This window comes from Phalangium opilio, unplaced genomic scaffold (assembly GCF_054372755.1).
Source record: "Phalangium opilio isolate 3A_F unplaced genomic scaffold, DU_Popi_V2 ptg000045l_1, whole genome shotgun sequence".
NCBI classification, from domain to species: domain Eukaryota; kingdom Metazoa; phylum Arthropoda; class Arachnida; order Opiliones; family Phalangiidae; genus Phalangium; species Phalangium opilio.
Window position 1 is genome coordinate 520,758 of NW_028324168.1, and position 15,704 is coordinate 536,461.

The 15,704-nt window shown below is 37.8% G+C and overlaps 5 protein-coding genes across 5 annotated transcripts in view; 2 read left to right on the plus strand and 3 right to left on the minus strand.

Annotated features, from left to right (window-relative positions):
- viaf (viral IAP-associated factor) overlaps positions 1-3,821 on the minus strand; it is a 32,568-nt gene extending 28,747 nt beyond the window's left edge. The window contains exon 1 of the mRNA XM_089837569.1: positions 3,687-3,821. The gene's annotated coding sequence lies outside the window, so the exon portion shown is untranslated. The remainder of the gene's footprint in view (positions 1-3,686) is intronic.
- LOC149676543 (lipase 3-like) lies at positions 1,140-3,482 on the plus strand. The gene is made up of 9 exons (XM_089837560.1): positions 1,140-1,350; positions 1,801-2,074; positions 2,138-2,252; positions 2,326-2,476; positions 2,542-2,634; positions 2,697-2,852; positions 2,911-2,982; positions 3,059-3,127; positions 3,211-3,482. Exons 1-9 carry the CDS (start codon positions 1,186-1,188, stop codon positions 3,448-3,450), a joined length of 1,335 nt encoding a protein of 444 aa, XP_089693686.1. The 5' UTR covers positions 1,140-1,185; the 3' UTR covers positions 3,451-3,482.
- A 75-nt stretch (positions 3,822-3,896) lies between the features above and the next one.
- Positions 3,897-6,961, plus strand: LOC149676544 (uncharacterized). The gene is made up of 8 exons (XM_089837537.1): positions 3,897-4,031; positions 4,122-4,675; positions 4,746-5,005; positions 5,071-5,528; positions 5,599-5,932; positions 6,000-6,128; positions 6,189-6,401; positions 6,469-6,961. The coding sequence occupies exons 2-8, from the start codon at positions 4,141-4,143 to the stop codon at positions 6,769-6,771; spliced, it is 2,232 nt and encodes a 743-aa protein (XP_089693663.1). The 5' UTR covers positions 3,897-4,031; positions 4,122-4,140; the 3' UTR covers positions 6,772-6,961.
- Positions 6,962-6,981: 20 nt separating this feature from the next.
- Klp98A (kinesin-like protein 98A) lies at positions 6,982-12,023 on the minus strand. The gene is made up of 16 exons (XM_089837532.1): positions 11,813-12,023; positions 11,625-11,694; positions 11,331-11,450; positions 11,211-11,266; positions 11,079-11,139; positions 10,635-10,830; positions 10,423-10,565; positions 10,189-10,357; positions 10,014-10,127; positions 9,777-9,952; positions 9,200-9,712; positions 8,552-9,143; positions 8,226-8,488; positions 7,806-8,168; positions 7,439-7,750; positions 6,982-7,354 (listed from the first exon to the last, which is right to left on the minus strand). Exons 1-16 carry the CDS (start codon positions 11,857-11,859, stop codon positions 7,199-7,201), a joined length of 3,351 nt encoding a protein of 1,116 aa, XP_089693658.1. The 5' UTR covers positions 11,860-12,023; the 3' UTR covers positions 6,982-7,198.
- Positions 12,024-13,869: 1,846 nt separating this feature from the next.
- LOC149676546 (uncharacterized) lies at positions 13,870-15,403 on the minus strand. The gene is made up of 5 exons (XM_089838496.1): positions 15,185-15,403; positions 14,923-15,113; positions 14,286-14,423; positions 14,072-14,217; positions 13,870-13,994 (listed from the first exon to the last, which is right to left on the minus strand). Exons 1-5 carry the CDS (start codon positions 15,282-15,284, stop codon positions 13,877-13,879), a joined length of 693 nt encoding a protein of 230 aa, XP_089694622.1. The 5' UTR covers positions 15,285-15,403; the 3' UTR covers positions 13,870-13,876.
- Between the last annotated feature and the right edge of the window lie 301 nt (positions 15,404-15,704).

Sequence of the window (15,704 nt, forward strand, 5' to 3'; positions counted from 1 at the left end):
CATCGCCATTGAGGCCAAAAAATACCTTTACAATCGTGTATTAAAAGTACTTCAATAATTATATAATAATTAATAGTTTTAACTAGAACGTTTTAAGTGTAATTTCTTTTACTCGTTTAAAAGTTTTAAAGTATTTAATTTTGCAAAAATCTAATAAAGATTGAAACTTTCAACTTTGATTGAACATTTTTTTCAGAATTGAAATTCAATTATGATAACCCAATTCGTTAACAAATACCAAATATTTAAACCTAATCAGAAGGGTATAATAGAAGAAGGACGGCACTCTGTATCCTCTTAATACTTTAGTTATGTAATATGATTCTTTCCAGGCTCACCCTACATACGAATAGCATTACACCCAACTTTGAAGGCTCATAACTCTGGTTCTACTAGAGATACGGGGATGCTCTTTGAGTATGATATAGTCCTATTTGCCCCCCATCCAACCATACTTAAGACTCGGGGTTAAGACAAACAGGGGCCGAGTAATTAAGCAAAATGTTCATAAACATATCCCCCTTCACAGGAATGTTTGCTCTCCCGCTCATCAAAATTCAGATAGGCATCGCACCGTGCTAGGGTGAATTCTATAACTGTTCGGTGTTTACTAAATCCTCGGCAATCAACCCACAAACCTTGATTATCTTGACGCGGGACAAAAATCCACAAGCGCACGCGCCTTGGAAAATAGAATAATGATGAGGGAACTATTTATCGCGTATGTAACCTTGTTCCAAATGTAAAATGTTGTTGGGTAGAATCATGTTACAATTACAGCGCTTTGTAGTACACTTCTCTCGAAGAAAGAAGTATTATATACTTCTGACCTATTAAACTTAATAAGGGTTCCAGATAATCAGCATTCCATAATTAAGAGTTATTTTGGACGTAAATATTGCGACGTTAACCCCAACCAAAGAGTTCAAATTACTGCCTAGTAACTAGAGACTATGATACACTGGAATAGAACATTACATGCTAATGTTGTTATTCAATACAAATAAATAAAGGAAGGGGGGGATAAATTATCCGTTGATAAACGAACCAATCAAATTTGAACGATAAACAATTACTATCAATAAAAGCCAAACCACTCGAATATGTTTCTATCTCTAACAACAATACGCCTATCTCGAAAATTGTCATTCTACGTCCAAGTGGTACAGTAGTTAAAAGCGCAATATGTCTGCTGGTAATTCAAAATCATTCTCAATGATTTTGAATTTCGTTCTACTGTGTCTCTTCTACGCGTCTCACGTGACCTCTAAAGGTCATGATTACAAGATGACGGCCCTCGAGATTGAACATGGGTTGAAGACCAAGGACCCTGACACCAATAGAAATGTCGTAAGTTCAAATCAATCCTTAAAGTGTCGATGGCCATAGTCTGCTATTACCAAACGAACTTTATCGTGATGTCACACCCTCCTATCGCTTGCCTTGGTTTTGGCGACCATATTGGAAGTCGTCAGTTCAGGCCATACAATTTAGACTACCAATATTGACGTCACGTACCCGTAGCTCCTCCCCTCTCAGCACCACTCTAGATCATTTCAGAAATTACATACTGAGAAACCAACACACGGGGGACGAGGACGCCATTGGGGTATCCCCCCCTCCCGCTAGCCTCCCGCGTGTAGAGAACTTGGGCTCCGTCTAGTGTTGCTTCTTGGTTAGCACAAGGGAGAATACCCCAATGGTGACCTCACCCCTGTGTATTGGTTTCTCTGTATATAATTTCCGAAATGGTCTATAGTAGCGTTCCGATTATAATTATTTACAATTACCCAACCCAAGTCACAACTGATCAGCAGCAAGGGTTACCCCGTCGAAGAACACCATGTGGTGACGTCAGACGGCTATATTTTAGGAATTCAAAGAATACCCGGTGGAAAGGGAGCCAAAATCGAAGAAGTCGATATAAAATTGTTAGGAGAGACAAACGAAATGGGTCCGACTTTTCCAGCGCCGACCTTACCACCCAGGGACAAGAATAAAGTCATTCTCTTGCACCACGGTCTATTAAACTCGGCCGCTGATTGGGTTATTAATTTTGAAAATCAGAGTTTAGGTAAATTGGCATCATATTTTTTTACTTAATAATCACGATTTAATCTTAATTAAATTTAAATAGGATACGTCTTAGCGGACGCTGGTTACGATGTCTGGTTGGCTAATTGTAGGGGCAATACTTATTCCAGAAAACATAAAACTTTGGATCCATCCGACAAAGCATTTTGGCAATTTTCGTAATAATATTATCTTGACCATATCAGTTTTTTAATTAATTTTGATTAAATTAACGATAATTATAATAATTAGATGGGACGAAATAGGCCTGTACGATTTGCCCGCAACCATTGACTATATTCTGGGCAAAACGGGTGTTGATAAAATACACTATGTGGGACACTCAATGGGAACTAGCGTCATATTCGGGTTACTATCCGAAAAATTGGAATACAACGATAAAGTAATACGTTCTGGTAAATTAATTAACTAATTAAACACGATACTAATTATCTTTTCCCAATTAAGATTAGCTCAGTCATGGCATTAGCTCCCGTCGCTACTCTATCTCATATTAGAAGTCCCGTCAGAGCGCTAGTTCCGATTTCATCGGAAATTGAAGTAATTAAGCGATATTATTTAATTTGAATTAATCATAATATTAATTGATTTAATCTTAACAGTTTGTCCTTAAGGTATTTGGGGAGTACGAATTCCTACCTAACAGTCGCTTAATGAAATTTCTATCCACAATTCTTTGCGGACATAAACCTTTCAGAGCTCTATGCACAAACGCGATATTCTTAATATCAGGCCCCGAAAGCAGTCAACTTAACGCAGTAATTAAAAAGTCTTTAACAAAAAATATATAATTAACTAAATTAAAATTAAACGTAGACGAGATTAGAAGTAATTACCCATCACGCGCCTGCCGGGGCTTCGACGTACACAGTGGTACATTACGCGCAAGTAATTACGCATTCAATTATGTAATTATCAATGACGTACTGGTAACTAAGCTAGCATTAACAATTACAAACAATAGATGGTCAAATCAAAAACGTTTCAAAAATTTGATTACGGCCAAAAGGGGAACTTGAAAAAATATGGCCAGGTACAGTGACGTCACCCCACCATGGATGACCCCACGTCAATCACGTGTTGTGAAATTTAATAGCCAAGGCTTAATATTTTCAGAAAACACCTCCTTTGTACCCTATCGAGAAGATAACCGCGCCTATCGCATTATTTTGGAGTGAAAACGATGAACTAGCCGACCCGAAAGACACTCTCTTGTTGAAATCAAGGATTAAAAACTTAGTTAATTTCTATAAGGTGCCTTTCAAAAAGTGGAGTCATTTGGATTACGTTTATGGAGTCGACGCCAAGACATACGTTCATGACCATTTGCTTAAATTGTTAAAGAATTTAAACTAAAACTAATTAAAATATGATTCCATACAATCTAATTGGTTTAATTATTCATCGATTAACCCTTGTCACGCGATAATTTCTGCATTTAGCTTATTTCATTCTTTGGAAGTTCGGACATTCAACCCAGATATATATTTCATACTTCGTCTCTGATTCTAATTACTCTTAATTAATTTAACCGAACTACCACGCAATTTCGCGTTTTTCCCATATATGTACAATCGAAAATAATTACTCACCCATAAAATCCTCAATCCTTGTGGAAAATTTCGAAAAAAAAACCAACTAGGTTCACTTTGAAATTGATTTCAGAAAAACTTGGCGAAGGCGCGAAACTGTCAAACTGACCATGCCGGCATGCAAATTGCCAAATAAAAAAAAATAGTACGTCAATCAAGAAATGCTAGGAGGAATATACTTTTCCAATATAACTGCCACTGGTTTGGAAAATGGGTTTCTTTTGTTCAACTAATCTGGCAGCACTGAATATTAAATTGGAGAGTGGCGTCGTCTGCTCGATCAAAAGTAAACAAAGCCAATTTTGAAAATTGGCTAGAATCGATAGTTTCAACTATGATATTACGGTAAATACACAAGTTTGACTTTTTAATTAATTAAAATAAACAAAATTAATTAAAATTAAGCCTAATTTATACTTAAATTCCGTATTACAGTTAGAATAAATCCACCGAAATGATGAACAACGTCAATGATAGTCATTTTAACGCAGCGATTCCCGTTGCAAATCACACCATACCCCTCGAAAACCATCAAGAATCCTTACCTTTATTCACGAACCCGGATAATTACGACCGATCAGACATGATTTACCTTAATCACCCTTCGGACGTCACCAACTCCGACATGTGGATGGATCCCAACTTTTGCCATTCCTTGGTTAGCAAGAACGTCAACCTCAACTCTTACCCCAACCCCAATTTGGACCTGTTAGGATTATTGAGCTCGGAAATCGAAATGAACGGAGATCAAGATCATTTCGGGGACTTTAATTCGACCATGAATCAGAAAAACGGGAATCTAACACTCAAGTCAGGTTATTCTTTAGCCATCAGCGATCAAAGCTTGCCTAACTTGGTTCGTACGGATAATCTATTACACGAATCTAACATCAACAGTGGCAACGAATTACCTTTTCCCGATAATCTGATCAATTCAACAACGGATTTAAGCGCTTTAGAATGTTTAAACGTTCTAGCTAATGATAGAGGTTAGTTTTAAGAAGAATCTTACCTTAATAATAATAATAATGATGACACGCATAATGAATTTCTTTTTAGACGTTCCTGAAAATGGCCAGTGGGAAAATATCAATTTAATTTCGGGTTCTCAAGGAGACGTAAACCAGTCGAACAGTTACAGTCATCAAAATTCTAGTCTGACCGATTTTCCTGATGTCGTTTTCGCTCAAATGGTGGAAGAGCTGCCCTGTTACAAGTGCAAATTTTGTCCAGCCATTTACATCACTTTTAGTCGAGATGAAATGGCTCAGCATCTTAAAACCTTGCATCCCAAAGACTTCCTCCTTCATCTGAAACAAGTTAATCCTTTATCCCCGCGATTAATTAACCTCCAAATTAACTTTTAATTACTTTAAAAATATAGAACTCTATCCCGAGTCAACAATCTACGCCTTTACCTCCTTGGAACACTGTAACGAATGTAGTCGTTTCTTCAAGCTTAGTCGTTCCGTCAAATTGCGACAACAATCAGGATCATTTAAATCGTAACAATGGAGCTCCTTACCAAAACGGGACCAATAATTTAAACGCGATTAGTCAACCACAGCAGCAACAGACGCGAGCCCAACAAGAAAACGCGCATTGCAAGAAATGTTCGAGGGCTTTTTTTACATTTGACGAACTGAAAAAACATCAATGTCAAGCGACGACGACGACGACAGAGTCAAAATTAACGAGTCATTTAGTTCCAATTGCGCCGAAAAACGGGACAATTGTAAATAAACCACCGAGCGCTCCAATTGCGGTAAAAAGGAAACGACCCATGACGCCTTTGAAGAAAAGCTCTCGAGATCGGCAGAAAGCCCAACAAGGATGTTATATGTAAATTATAATACAAACGAATGGTTTGATTAATTTCCATTAATTATTATTTTTCATCATTTCACGATAGATGCGAATTTAAAGGATGCAACGTTAGATTTAGATTATTGGAAAACTTGGAATATCATTGCAAATGCCACGCCAATGGTAAAAATGGAAACGTATCATTCGCGTGTCCCGAATGTACTTTCGAATGCGCCACGTGGAATTCCATGGCCGGTCACGTTTGGAGACGTCATTCCATTGATTTAGAGTTGCACGCTTGTGACCAATGTTCGTTTCGAACATACAGTTTAAGCAAATTAGAAAATTTGCATAAAAGAACGCACAGCCTCTTTAGAAGTTACCTTTGCCCCAAATGCAACAATGGATTCAAAACGTACAAACTTCTCTGGACCCATAAAGTAACCCGACACAAAAATGAATGATCAAATTTTATTCCCAAGTTAAACTTGATCAATTTCTCCATAGAAATCTTGCATGGATTTGAAGTCGACAACTCCGGCTAAGAAGAAACCTCGAGCTCATTGCGATATTTGTAACATGTCCTTCTGTCGATCGAGATTGTTGAGCATTCACCTTGAAAGTGTCCATCAAAATGTAATCGAGCGGTTTTTGGTTTACTTCCTTTCACATAATGGTAACAATCGTTTCATTTAGATCCGGCCTTACTCTTGTCAAGTTTGCGGCTACGCTGCCAATCGACCAACAACGTTGAAGATGCACATGAGACAACATAGTGGCGAGAAACCATTTGCCTGCGAATTTTGCAACTTTCGTACTGCGGATCACAATAGTTTACGACGCCACAATATGACGCATTCGGGCGAAAAACCGTACAAATGCTCATATTGTTCTTACGGATGCATCCAGGTAATATAAAAATAATAATACTACACAGTTGGCGCGGCTACAACAATTAACCAACGTTTCTCGCCAGTCTACTACATTCAAAGCTCACTTGAGGAAGAAACATCCCGACAAGAACCACGGTCTGATGTTCACCTGCAAATTATGCAACTATCAGACTGTTAACGAACAGTTATTAATGGTACACGCGGCCAGTCATAAACCGGAAGAGAATAACTCTTTAGGGAGTACGGGAACGACGGCGTCCAACAGCAGCGCTAGCAATCAGGAATCTCAGCTAGGGGGAGCGGGAGGAGCGCCTCCATCCATGGCTGATAGTCAAATCATGTTCGAGGCTGTCAAATGCAGTATTCACCATCGCGAAATTACTTAAAAAATTAAATTGTTATATTATAGATGAAAAAAACCGCCGTACCGTCGTCAATCATCTATGAAATTATATAATGGTTTTTTATACACGAACCTTCTTGTTGGAAATAATGGAATTTTTTATATTAATTATTATTATTATTATTATTATACTTTTACTGGTAAACGATGAGATTAAAAAAGAATTAAAAACATTTTCACGTTTTTAATCGACTTCTTTTCTTTTAATTCTAGATTAATTTTCTCTCGTGTTAAAAATCTCTTATATAATTAATTATAAAGTATATATTATTATTATTATTATTATTACAAAATAATTTCTCTGGGTTATTGAAAAAATAGGGATACGTATGTATAATATTTGGTTATTTTTGGTTATTAGTTATTACTGGGATAGTTTATGGAAGAGGTGGTAGTAGTAGTAGTTAATCTTAACCAGTTCCGTGTTTGGTCAATTCGTAGCAACCTTTTTGAAAAAATTGCGAGAACCGACACAATTCCTGTTTTTTAAGGCCGCCAATCATGACGTTGTAGTTTGATTTTGGGCTTTGCATTCCTAAGATTATCACTAATTCTTGCAGATAAAGCTGCAATTAATCAATCAATTCATTGATTGAGAGACGCGGTTTTAATTAGCGACGAGAGCGACGGAATTTTAATTTTATAATTACCTCTAAATACTTTCTTCGTTCTTTAACGACTTTGTCGGAGCAACTTCCAAAGAGTTTCTTGGGAGGGAAATAAGGCAGGATGACGTCTTTTCCAAATTTTTGTTTCATGTAGTGATGCAATTCCCTGAATCTTTTGTATCGTCTAAAAATGCTCCATTGATCGTCAACAGTTTGGATCTTAACTTCGTACTCGTAATGTTTCGCGGCTCCGCTTCCCCTGATGGTGTACGAGGGAATAGTAACGCGACATCCGCAACCATTCAATAAAGAACTGGCGCAATCGACGCTTTTGGATCGATTCAAAGAACGACTCTACGCGTGGTGAACAATCAGCATTGGCCACCGTTAATACTGATCAACAACTTACGTCTATAGTCGTAGTTGATTTCGTTTTGTTGAAAGATTCTTGAGATTTCCAAGTGTTTAGCGGAGGTTGCGAGAAAGATCTGGTGCGTTGACAAAGACTGTTCTTTGATTGGGGACTTCCTTCGGGGGACAAGGACATGATGGCCAGTTCTTCTTGGATGCGTCTTTGAACTTCCAGTTCGACCAAGAAGCTCAATCTCGTTTTTTGATCTTCTTCTTCCTGTAAAACGGGGATGCCTCCGTTCATTCCGACGCAGCTAGAAGCTGGCGACAATGTCCCAGCTTCCGTTTGTTCCAAATGAAGACGTCTTAGTTCCATTTCCGCCTCAATTTCCATGAATTTCTTCTCCAAATCTTTCATTTCCTAAAACATAAAGAATAAGTAGTTTCCTATAAGAATAATTAATTTCAGTCTTAGTACTTTGAGTCTCCGATCAATGGCTTCAGGGTTTTCGGGTGATAAGGCCACGTTCTTCATATTTTGCATAATTTGAGTCTCCAAATTCTTAACCGTTTTGGCGTTCCATATATGTACATTGTCTTCTTCGCAACATGGTAAAATATTATCGCGATAATCATTGCTAAAGAAACTGGATGTTGAAAAACTCTTTCTACGATAGTCTTCATTGAAATCCGAATCTGATCGTCTGCGATTAATGTTATCAGTCAGATATTTCAAATTACCTGAAGATAAAACATAGTATAAATCGAGATCTGAAAAAATGTCTGTAATGAAAAAGTCGTTACGTCTTTTGACTTCAAATTCCGGACCAATAGGTTCCATATTGGGTGAGAAAGTGGCAGATTTGCTCATCCTTTGATCAGTGGCGTTAATACTACTAATTCCTTGATCTAACCAGGAATTGCAACGCGAAATGACGTCTTCCTCTTTCTCCTCCAATTTGGTCAGTTTGACGTTCTTATTTCGTTCATCTTTGGAAACTTTCCCATCAACGGTGGCATTCTCTTTTTCCTCGTCAATTGTGGTTGATTCCGAACTCAGAATCATAGTGGCTTCGTAGTTTTCCGGTTCGGACCCGACACCCGGTTGTCGTTCTTGGTTCAATTCGTCGCTCTCTATTTGTTTCGCCTCTTCTTGCATACGAGATATTTCTTCCCTCAGGATGGTTAAATGCATTTTTCGATCGACAATGTTGCAAAGTTCCTCTTGCGATCTCCCCTTGCGTAACAGGGCTTCGCGTTTCAAGGTTTGGAAGCTTTGACGACGCGACGGGTCGGGGTATTCCTTGAATTGGTTAGAGGAGTGGTGGCTGATGTCCAAGGACATGGCTGATACGGAGCGACTTAAAAGGGAAAGTTTCGAACGCGAAACCGCGGGCTGAAATTCAAGGTGTTTTTTAAAAAGGCGCTGAAAGAATATGTCAATTATCTTACAGCAAAATCCATATTCTTTCTCAACCTCTCGACTTCTTGGGGGTCATTAAAACGGAACATGTTGGTGGAACCCAAAAGAATGACGCAACCCTGAGATAATCTCGTTGGGGCGTCAATTGGTATGGTGTTAACCAAACACTGAGCTTGTCCTAAGGGTATCAGGGTTGTTACACCTTCCTTTAGCTCAATGAGACAATGCTCTTTATCAATTCCCTCTCCGCTCAACTCGATATCTTGTTTCGTTTCAGCGTCATATGTACCAACAGTGGTCCTTCCTTCTTTCAGATGGTACAAGGTGATACCCGTACTAAGAACGTCTCCGTCTAAACCAATAAGATGCGGTTGCGCCGAATCAAGAACGACGCCTGAACTGGCTTTACGGAGATTCAACGTTCTTTGTTCTTCCAGAATTTTTTGAATATCTTTCCATTTTTCCGCCCATTCTTCCGTTAAAACTTTAACTCTAGCTTCGTTAATCTCCAGTTTCTCAATAATTTTGGGTGATTCGTGATCCTAAATACGGCCCCATAATTAATCTAAGCAAACTTGGTAATTCTCAGTTGATAATAATAATTACGCTATTATGATTATTAAGAAGCGATCGCAAATAAGCAATCTCTTCTCTGAGCTCTCGGATGAGTTTCACATTAGAATCTTCGTTAATTGTTGGTCTATTTATGATGTTTTTAGCTCTACTCGCGTATCTCAATGTGCTCAGAGATTCCCCGTAATTACACTCGGCAGGCGAAATAGCTAAGAGTATGATATTTAGATTTGTGTCGTTTGAATCAACAAAGTTTAATTTATAACTAACTGGCAATCATGACAGTCTTGGAATTGCCTCCCAAACTGTCTTTCAACAGCCAAGTCAAGACAGAATCTCGATACGGGATAAAAACGGTGCGTTTTGGATTGCAAGTCAAATCAGCTGCAATTATGTACAGAAATAAATCAGCAATGCCCTAGGCTTTTACAACAACATTTCAAACCTAGGGCAGAGATGACGTTTCCCAGAGTTACCAGGGACTTATTGATGTGACCCCCTTCTTTTAAACGAATTCCAGTGGCCCCAGTCGCGTCGGCTCTCTCACTACCGGCCAAATCTACCAAATTTATCTTACTGACAGTTTCACTAGGCATATCACCTTCCAGTTTGGCCTAAAATTACGTTAAGTGACCCATTTATACCGTGTACGTTTACTTAAGCTTATTTATATATTGACCTGCGTAAATGTTAACCTAAAGATCGCGTGAGATCGGCTACTGGCGTCATTCATGGCGGTTGTAGCTGTGGTTCTCAAGACATTTCCTCTAGTCATAAAATCTCTCACGTCATTATAATCCATGACGTAATGGTGTGATAAGTCTAATACGTTGGGGAAAGATAGTCAGCCTTTTCGGGAGCTTAAAATTTAGGGTTTAAAGATGGTGGTACCTTGAACATAAGGTCCTAGTTTGGGATGTTCTCGGACTTTTAGATTAGGTTGACTACCGACAGCTAACAGATCTTTAACTCTTTCATTATATATTTCCAGATAGCTAACTTCCGTTCTAAATGTTGTACCACTATTTTTGCCTTTCATTCTTTTAAAAAGAGCTTGACAGATTCTGGGGATCAACCCCTCAGATTCCTTAATCATTTATTAAGAAACTTAATGAGAAACAGGTCATAATTTAAAGGAGCTCACCTGCGCTGTTGGGGGGGGGGGGAGACCGCCCTTATTTCAGGGGGAAAGCACCCAGCTCTTTGGCCATAAGGAATCGCGCCACCGTCGCGGTGGGCGGGTAAGCAATATGCTAACCAACAGTTTGACCCCCCCCCCTTCACCCCAACAGCTCCAGCTAGCCCCTTTAACCCAAAGGTATAATTTAATCTTACAGGCGTTCCCATCATGGTGTATGTTTTACCCGAACCCGTTTGACCATAGGCAAAAATACAACTAAAATTTAATTAAAAATAGTTGACAGATCGAAACCAACATTTAAAAAAAAAAAAAACTTCAAAACACACCTATTATATCCTTCAAAGGCATTATCAACAACTCCTCTCCCTAAATCCTCAAAAACCTAATAAAAGTAAGCTTAATTATAATTAATTTAGCTAATTTACGTCTTAAGAATGGTAATTAACCTGCTCTTGCGATGTAAAATGAGGATCGCTAGGCTTACAAGACCAATAGGAATAATCATAGGTAAATTCTTTGACGCGTTCTCTGCCAACTTCACTTAATTCGGCGATATTACTCGGAAGCTAAATTTAATTTCGTTAAAATGAGGAAGTTTAATTAATCCTTCCATAAAAGGACAATACGGATTAAAAGGGTGAAGCCCAAAAAAGTAACAAAATCCCACACGCGACCCAAATAAATGAAAACAACGAAAGTAATCAGATATAAAAATAGATTTTTTTTTAAATGGATCCTACTTTAGTGTTGAGTATGCTGGTCTTATTTTCCTGCATATTTACGATAATTCTGCTTTGCATATCCATTTCCCTAAGCAAAAATAAACAAAAGCACTTACTGAATGACGCTGACAAACGTTAATCAGTCTACAGATGGTCACAAGGAAAATGTAAACAAAACATAACCAAGGCTTAGAGAAACGCTGTACCTTTGACTCAAGGGTCTAGCCCGTACGGCTACTTTTACGGAAGCCATTTTACGTTAATTCACGATATAAACGATCAACTTAAATAAATCACCAAGTTAAAATATCCGATAAACTTTAAAACTAAATAAATAAACCGAAAATAAAATTACAAAACTCCCAAGGACTTCACCGTGACATTTTAATTGACGCCATTTTTAAATCTCCCGTTTGCGGGGGCGGAACTTGATTTTTACTCTCCCTCGCTCTCGACTCTGATTGGACGTACGTTCCCTCCGTCTGGAGGAATTTATGCAAATTGGAAGATGCTGGAAGATGTTGAGGGATGATCCCGCGAGAGGCGCCGCGCGCCTACCGTCGCGTAGCAACCGAGAGAGATTATGGATCACGCGCGGAATTGAAACGACAAAAACGAAGAACGCTATGGTAAAATTGTAACATGTGTTTTAGGAAGATCACGAACGATGGTGCGGAATTAAAAATAATCTGTTTCGGCAGGAAATTAGTTGAATAACCTCTGAAAATGTTTCCGGGTTAGTTAAAACAAACAACAACAAGCGTACTTTAGAACGGTTTGCCACCCGTTTAGACCCGATTTTTAATTATGTCTAATAACCGCTCACTCACTAGAAGGGTGACATGGCACGTGTTTCGGTCTATGATACCGAGAACGCATAGTTTTATTTCTAAAGGTAGTAGAGTCGCAAGTAGCGACGTACGTCAGCTGCACTTACTCATCTTCTCTAACCACAATTGCAATTCAAACAGTAGAGGCGATACTCGCCTGCTCTTGTTCTGTGACGTTTCGGTTAGGTGTACAATAAAATCTAATGGTTACCTCAACTAAAACATCACGCAAAATCGCTCCATAGAACGACAAGGCCTTGAATGTTTCAAATTATATAATGTCGAAAAAGATTATATTAGGGTCGATTTTGATAGCGTTAATATCGTACTACGTTGGAACTGACTCGGTTTACGGTTATAAATTTATATATTATGGCTTAAGAACTATAGACAAGTGACATTCTACGTTACTTCCCCATACAGTTAAATAGGGGGGGGGCTGTCATTACTATTTTCTGTCTTTGAGCTCAACTTTGTTTCGATTAACTAAATTTTGGATTAAATTTGTCTTTTCAGACGCTGAAACAAAGATTAATCGTATAATTAGTTTCGGTCTTTACGTCATGTTCCAATCTCCAGCTGTGTCTTCATGGGTGGACCCAATTTCCATCGACAAGTTAATCAACTTTCCCATGATTACCTTGAATGGTTTCACGATCAGGGGATTATCGAATATCACCAGCGGTGACGATTCTCGGATGACCTTTGACGGTGACCGTCTGGGTATTTTTCTGGATATTCAAAGTGGGCATCTAGAAGGCAGTATCAGCTACAAAATGGGATTTGGTTTCTTCAGCACCCAAGGAACCCTCAAGTAAATACTGATTAAACTATAAATACGGGGATAAGATGGTAACCTGACACCTCTCCCATAGTAGGGTAGGGTTAGGGTTAAGGTTTGGCTAGGCTAGGTTCAATGGGGAGTTGCGCTGGTCAGGTTGCCGTCTAACCCTAATTACAATTAAAAATAAGGTAATTATTATCTATATTAATTAATAATTTTGGGTTAGGGTCATGTTAGATTCGATGGCTATCGACGCTGTTTTCTTTTTGCCCACTAATTACACTGGTCAACCGGTTTTAAAAGATTTGAAATTTAAGAAACTAGAAAACTTTCGGACAGATGGAACGTTTGCTATGATTAATTCCATTGTCGGAAGTTCATTCTTCAAGAACAATATCCTGGGTTTCCTTTCGAACATGCTGGTCACTCAAGTCAATAACTTAATACTACCGCACGTCATCCTACCATGGCAAGACGCCCATCTGAAAGCCTTTTTGAAAAAAGGCGTGACGGACACGGGTGGATTCGTCATCGCAAAATGATTACCAATTAAAACCTTCCTTAATTATTAATTATTTAAGCAAATATGACGCGTGTACATACAATTAAATAAATAAATCAATTAATTTAAATACATTTTAATCATATTTACAATATTATAATTCTATTTTAGTTCCGTTAGGTTTAGTTGGAAACTTGGGAACTTTAATGAAGCCCAAGGCCATGTTTAAGCCTTTTTGAGCAAGTTTGGAGATATGACCGGCTAACAAGTTTCTGAGTTATTTTTTCAAAGAAATATTGTAAAACTACCTAAACAATATTTTGTTTGTTTATTTGTTTTTCGTACTTACGCGATAAGAGGTGACCCGGCGAAAGTACATATAATCGGATTGCCAGTGGTCAAAGTATAACCGTTAAATTGGGCTATTTGGAACTTGGTAGCCTGGAGAGAGCTACCATCCGTTAAGGGAATTTCAAGAGTCACTAGAAAGGTTATCTTTACAACAAAATAATATTAAATAAATAAATAAAACGTTTAAAAGTAATTACAATAATTTTAATTACTTGATCAACGTGTCCAGTAACCGTCTGTCTGGGTAGTCGACCAAGTTTATAAAATAATCCAACTTCAATATATTTAGCCACGAACCCGGCATCCATAATAATTTTATTGTGATCCGTGTAGACTAATTTCGGATCACCCTGTAGGTGTTTCCTTTATTAATTTTAACCAACGTTACACGTTTCATTTTACACCCTGTACATTCAACACCCCACCCCACCCCACCCTACCCTACCCTGACCCTTACGCTATAGTCAGAAGTATATAATACTTCTCTTCGAGAGAAGTGTACCACCACAAAGCGGGGGGATAAATTTAACATGATTCTTCCCAATATCATTTTATATTTGTCCCACGTCAAGACAATCAAGGTTTGTGGGTTGATTGCTGAGGTTTTAATACCAAACAGTTATAGAATTCACTCTTGCACGGTGCGATAGTTACCCATCTGAAGTTTGATGAGCGGGAGAGCAAACAAAAATGGAAATGAGAGCCCGGGAAGAATCATGTTGCGCAACTAAAGTATTAAGAGGATACCAAGTGTCATCCTTCTTCTATTATCCCCTTTTGCTATAGTACAGTCTTAAATTGATATTTAGGAAGTACAAGCCTTAGAGAGTCAAGTAAAGAGACACTAACTTCAACAAACATTCTGTCCAACCCATGAACTTCGATTCCTTGAAAATCGACAGCATCTTCTCCATTGAAAGTGCGCAAATTAAACCTAAAAGCGATAGGAGATAAAAGTTCGCGCATAGCTTCACTTTGACGAATAACATTGAAGATAAAGGTAAAAAACTCCCCAAGTTCAGCTTGTTTAATGACAGTTTCTATATTATAAATAAATTTCGATTAAATCATTTAAAATTATTTTACAAACAATTAATAATTCATATAATACCGCCGTCATGTTGATCATTCCTAACACTAGAATATCCGATATTATTTAAAATTAAACTAATTAATAAAGTAATTAAAATACATTTTTGGAGGAAATTCATTAGTATTTAAATTCGATTATAATTTTTATATGGCTAAACCTAACGAATATTTCGGATTAGTCTATTCTGTAGGATTATGTATAATGCGATGTGTTTTCACGTAGTTGGACACTGTTAGTGGTTTTTATAATGAATGTACAGGTACATAGGTAGTAGGTACACGTGTTTACTATACCTGACATCAACTTGAACTTTAAAGTCAACAGCTGCGAATTCGAACCACAAAAATCGAAAGTTCAATTAAAAATAGTTCACAATTTAATCATTTTTACTTTATTTTAATGTTAATTCAATCAATATTAACGAAATAAACTATTAAAAATTTATCTTTTATATGCTTAATCTCATAATATACGCTTTAATCAAGTTATGGGTGAAGCTAAATACTTCTTAGTATCGCCATCTACTTTCTTATACCAA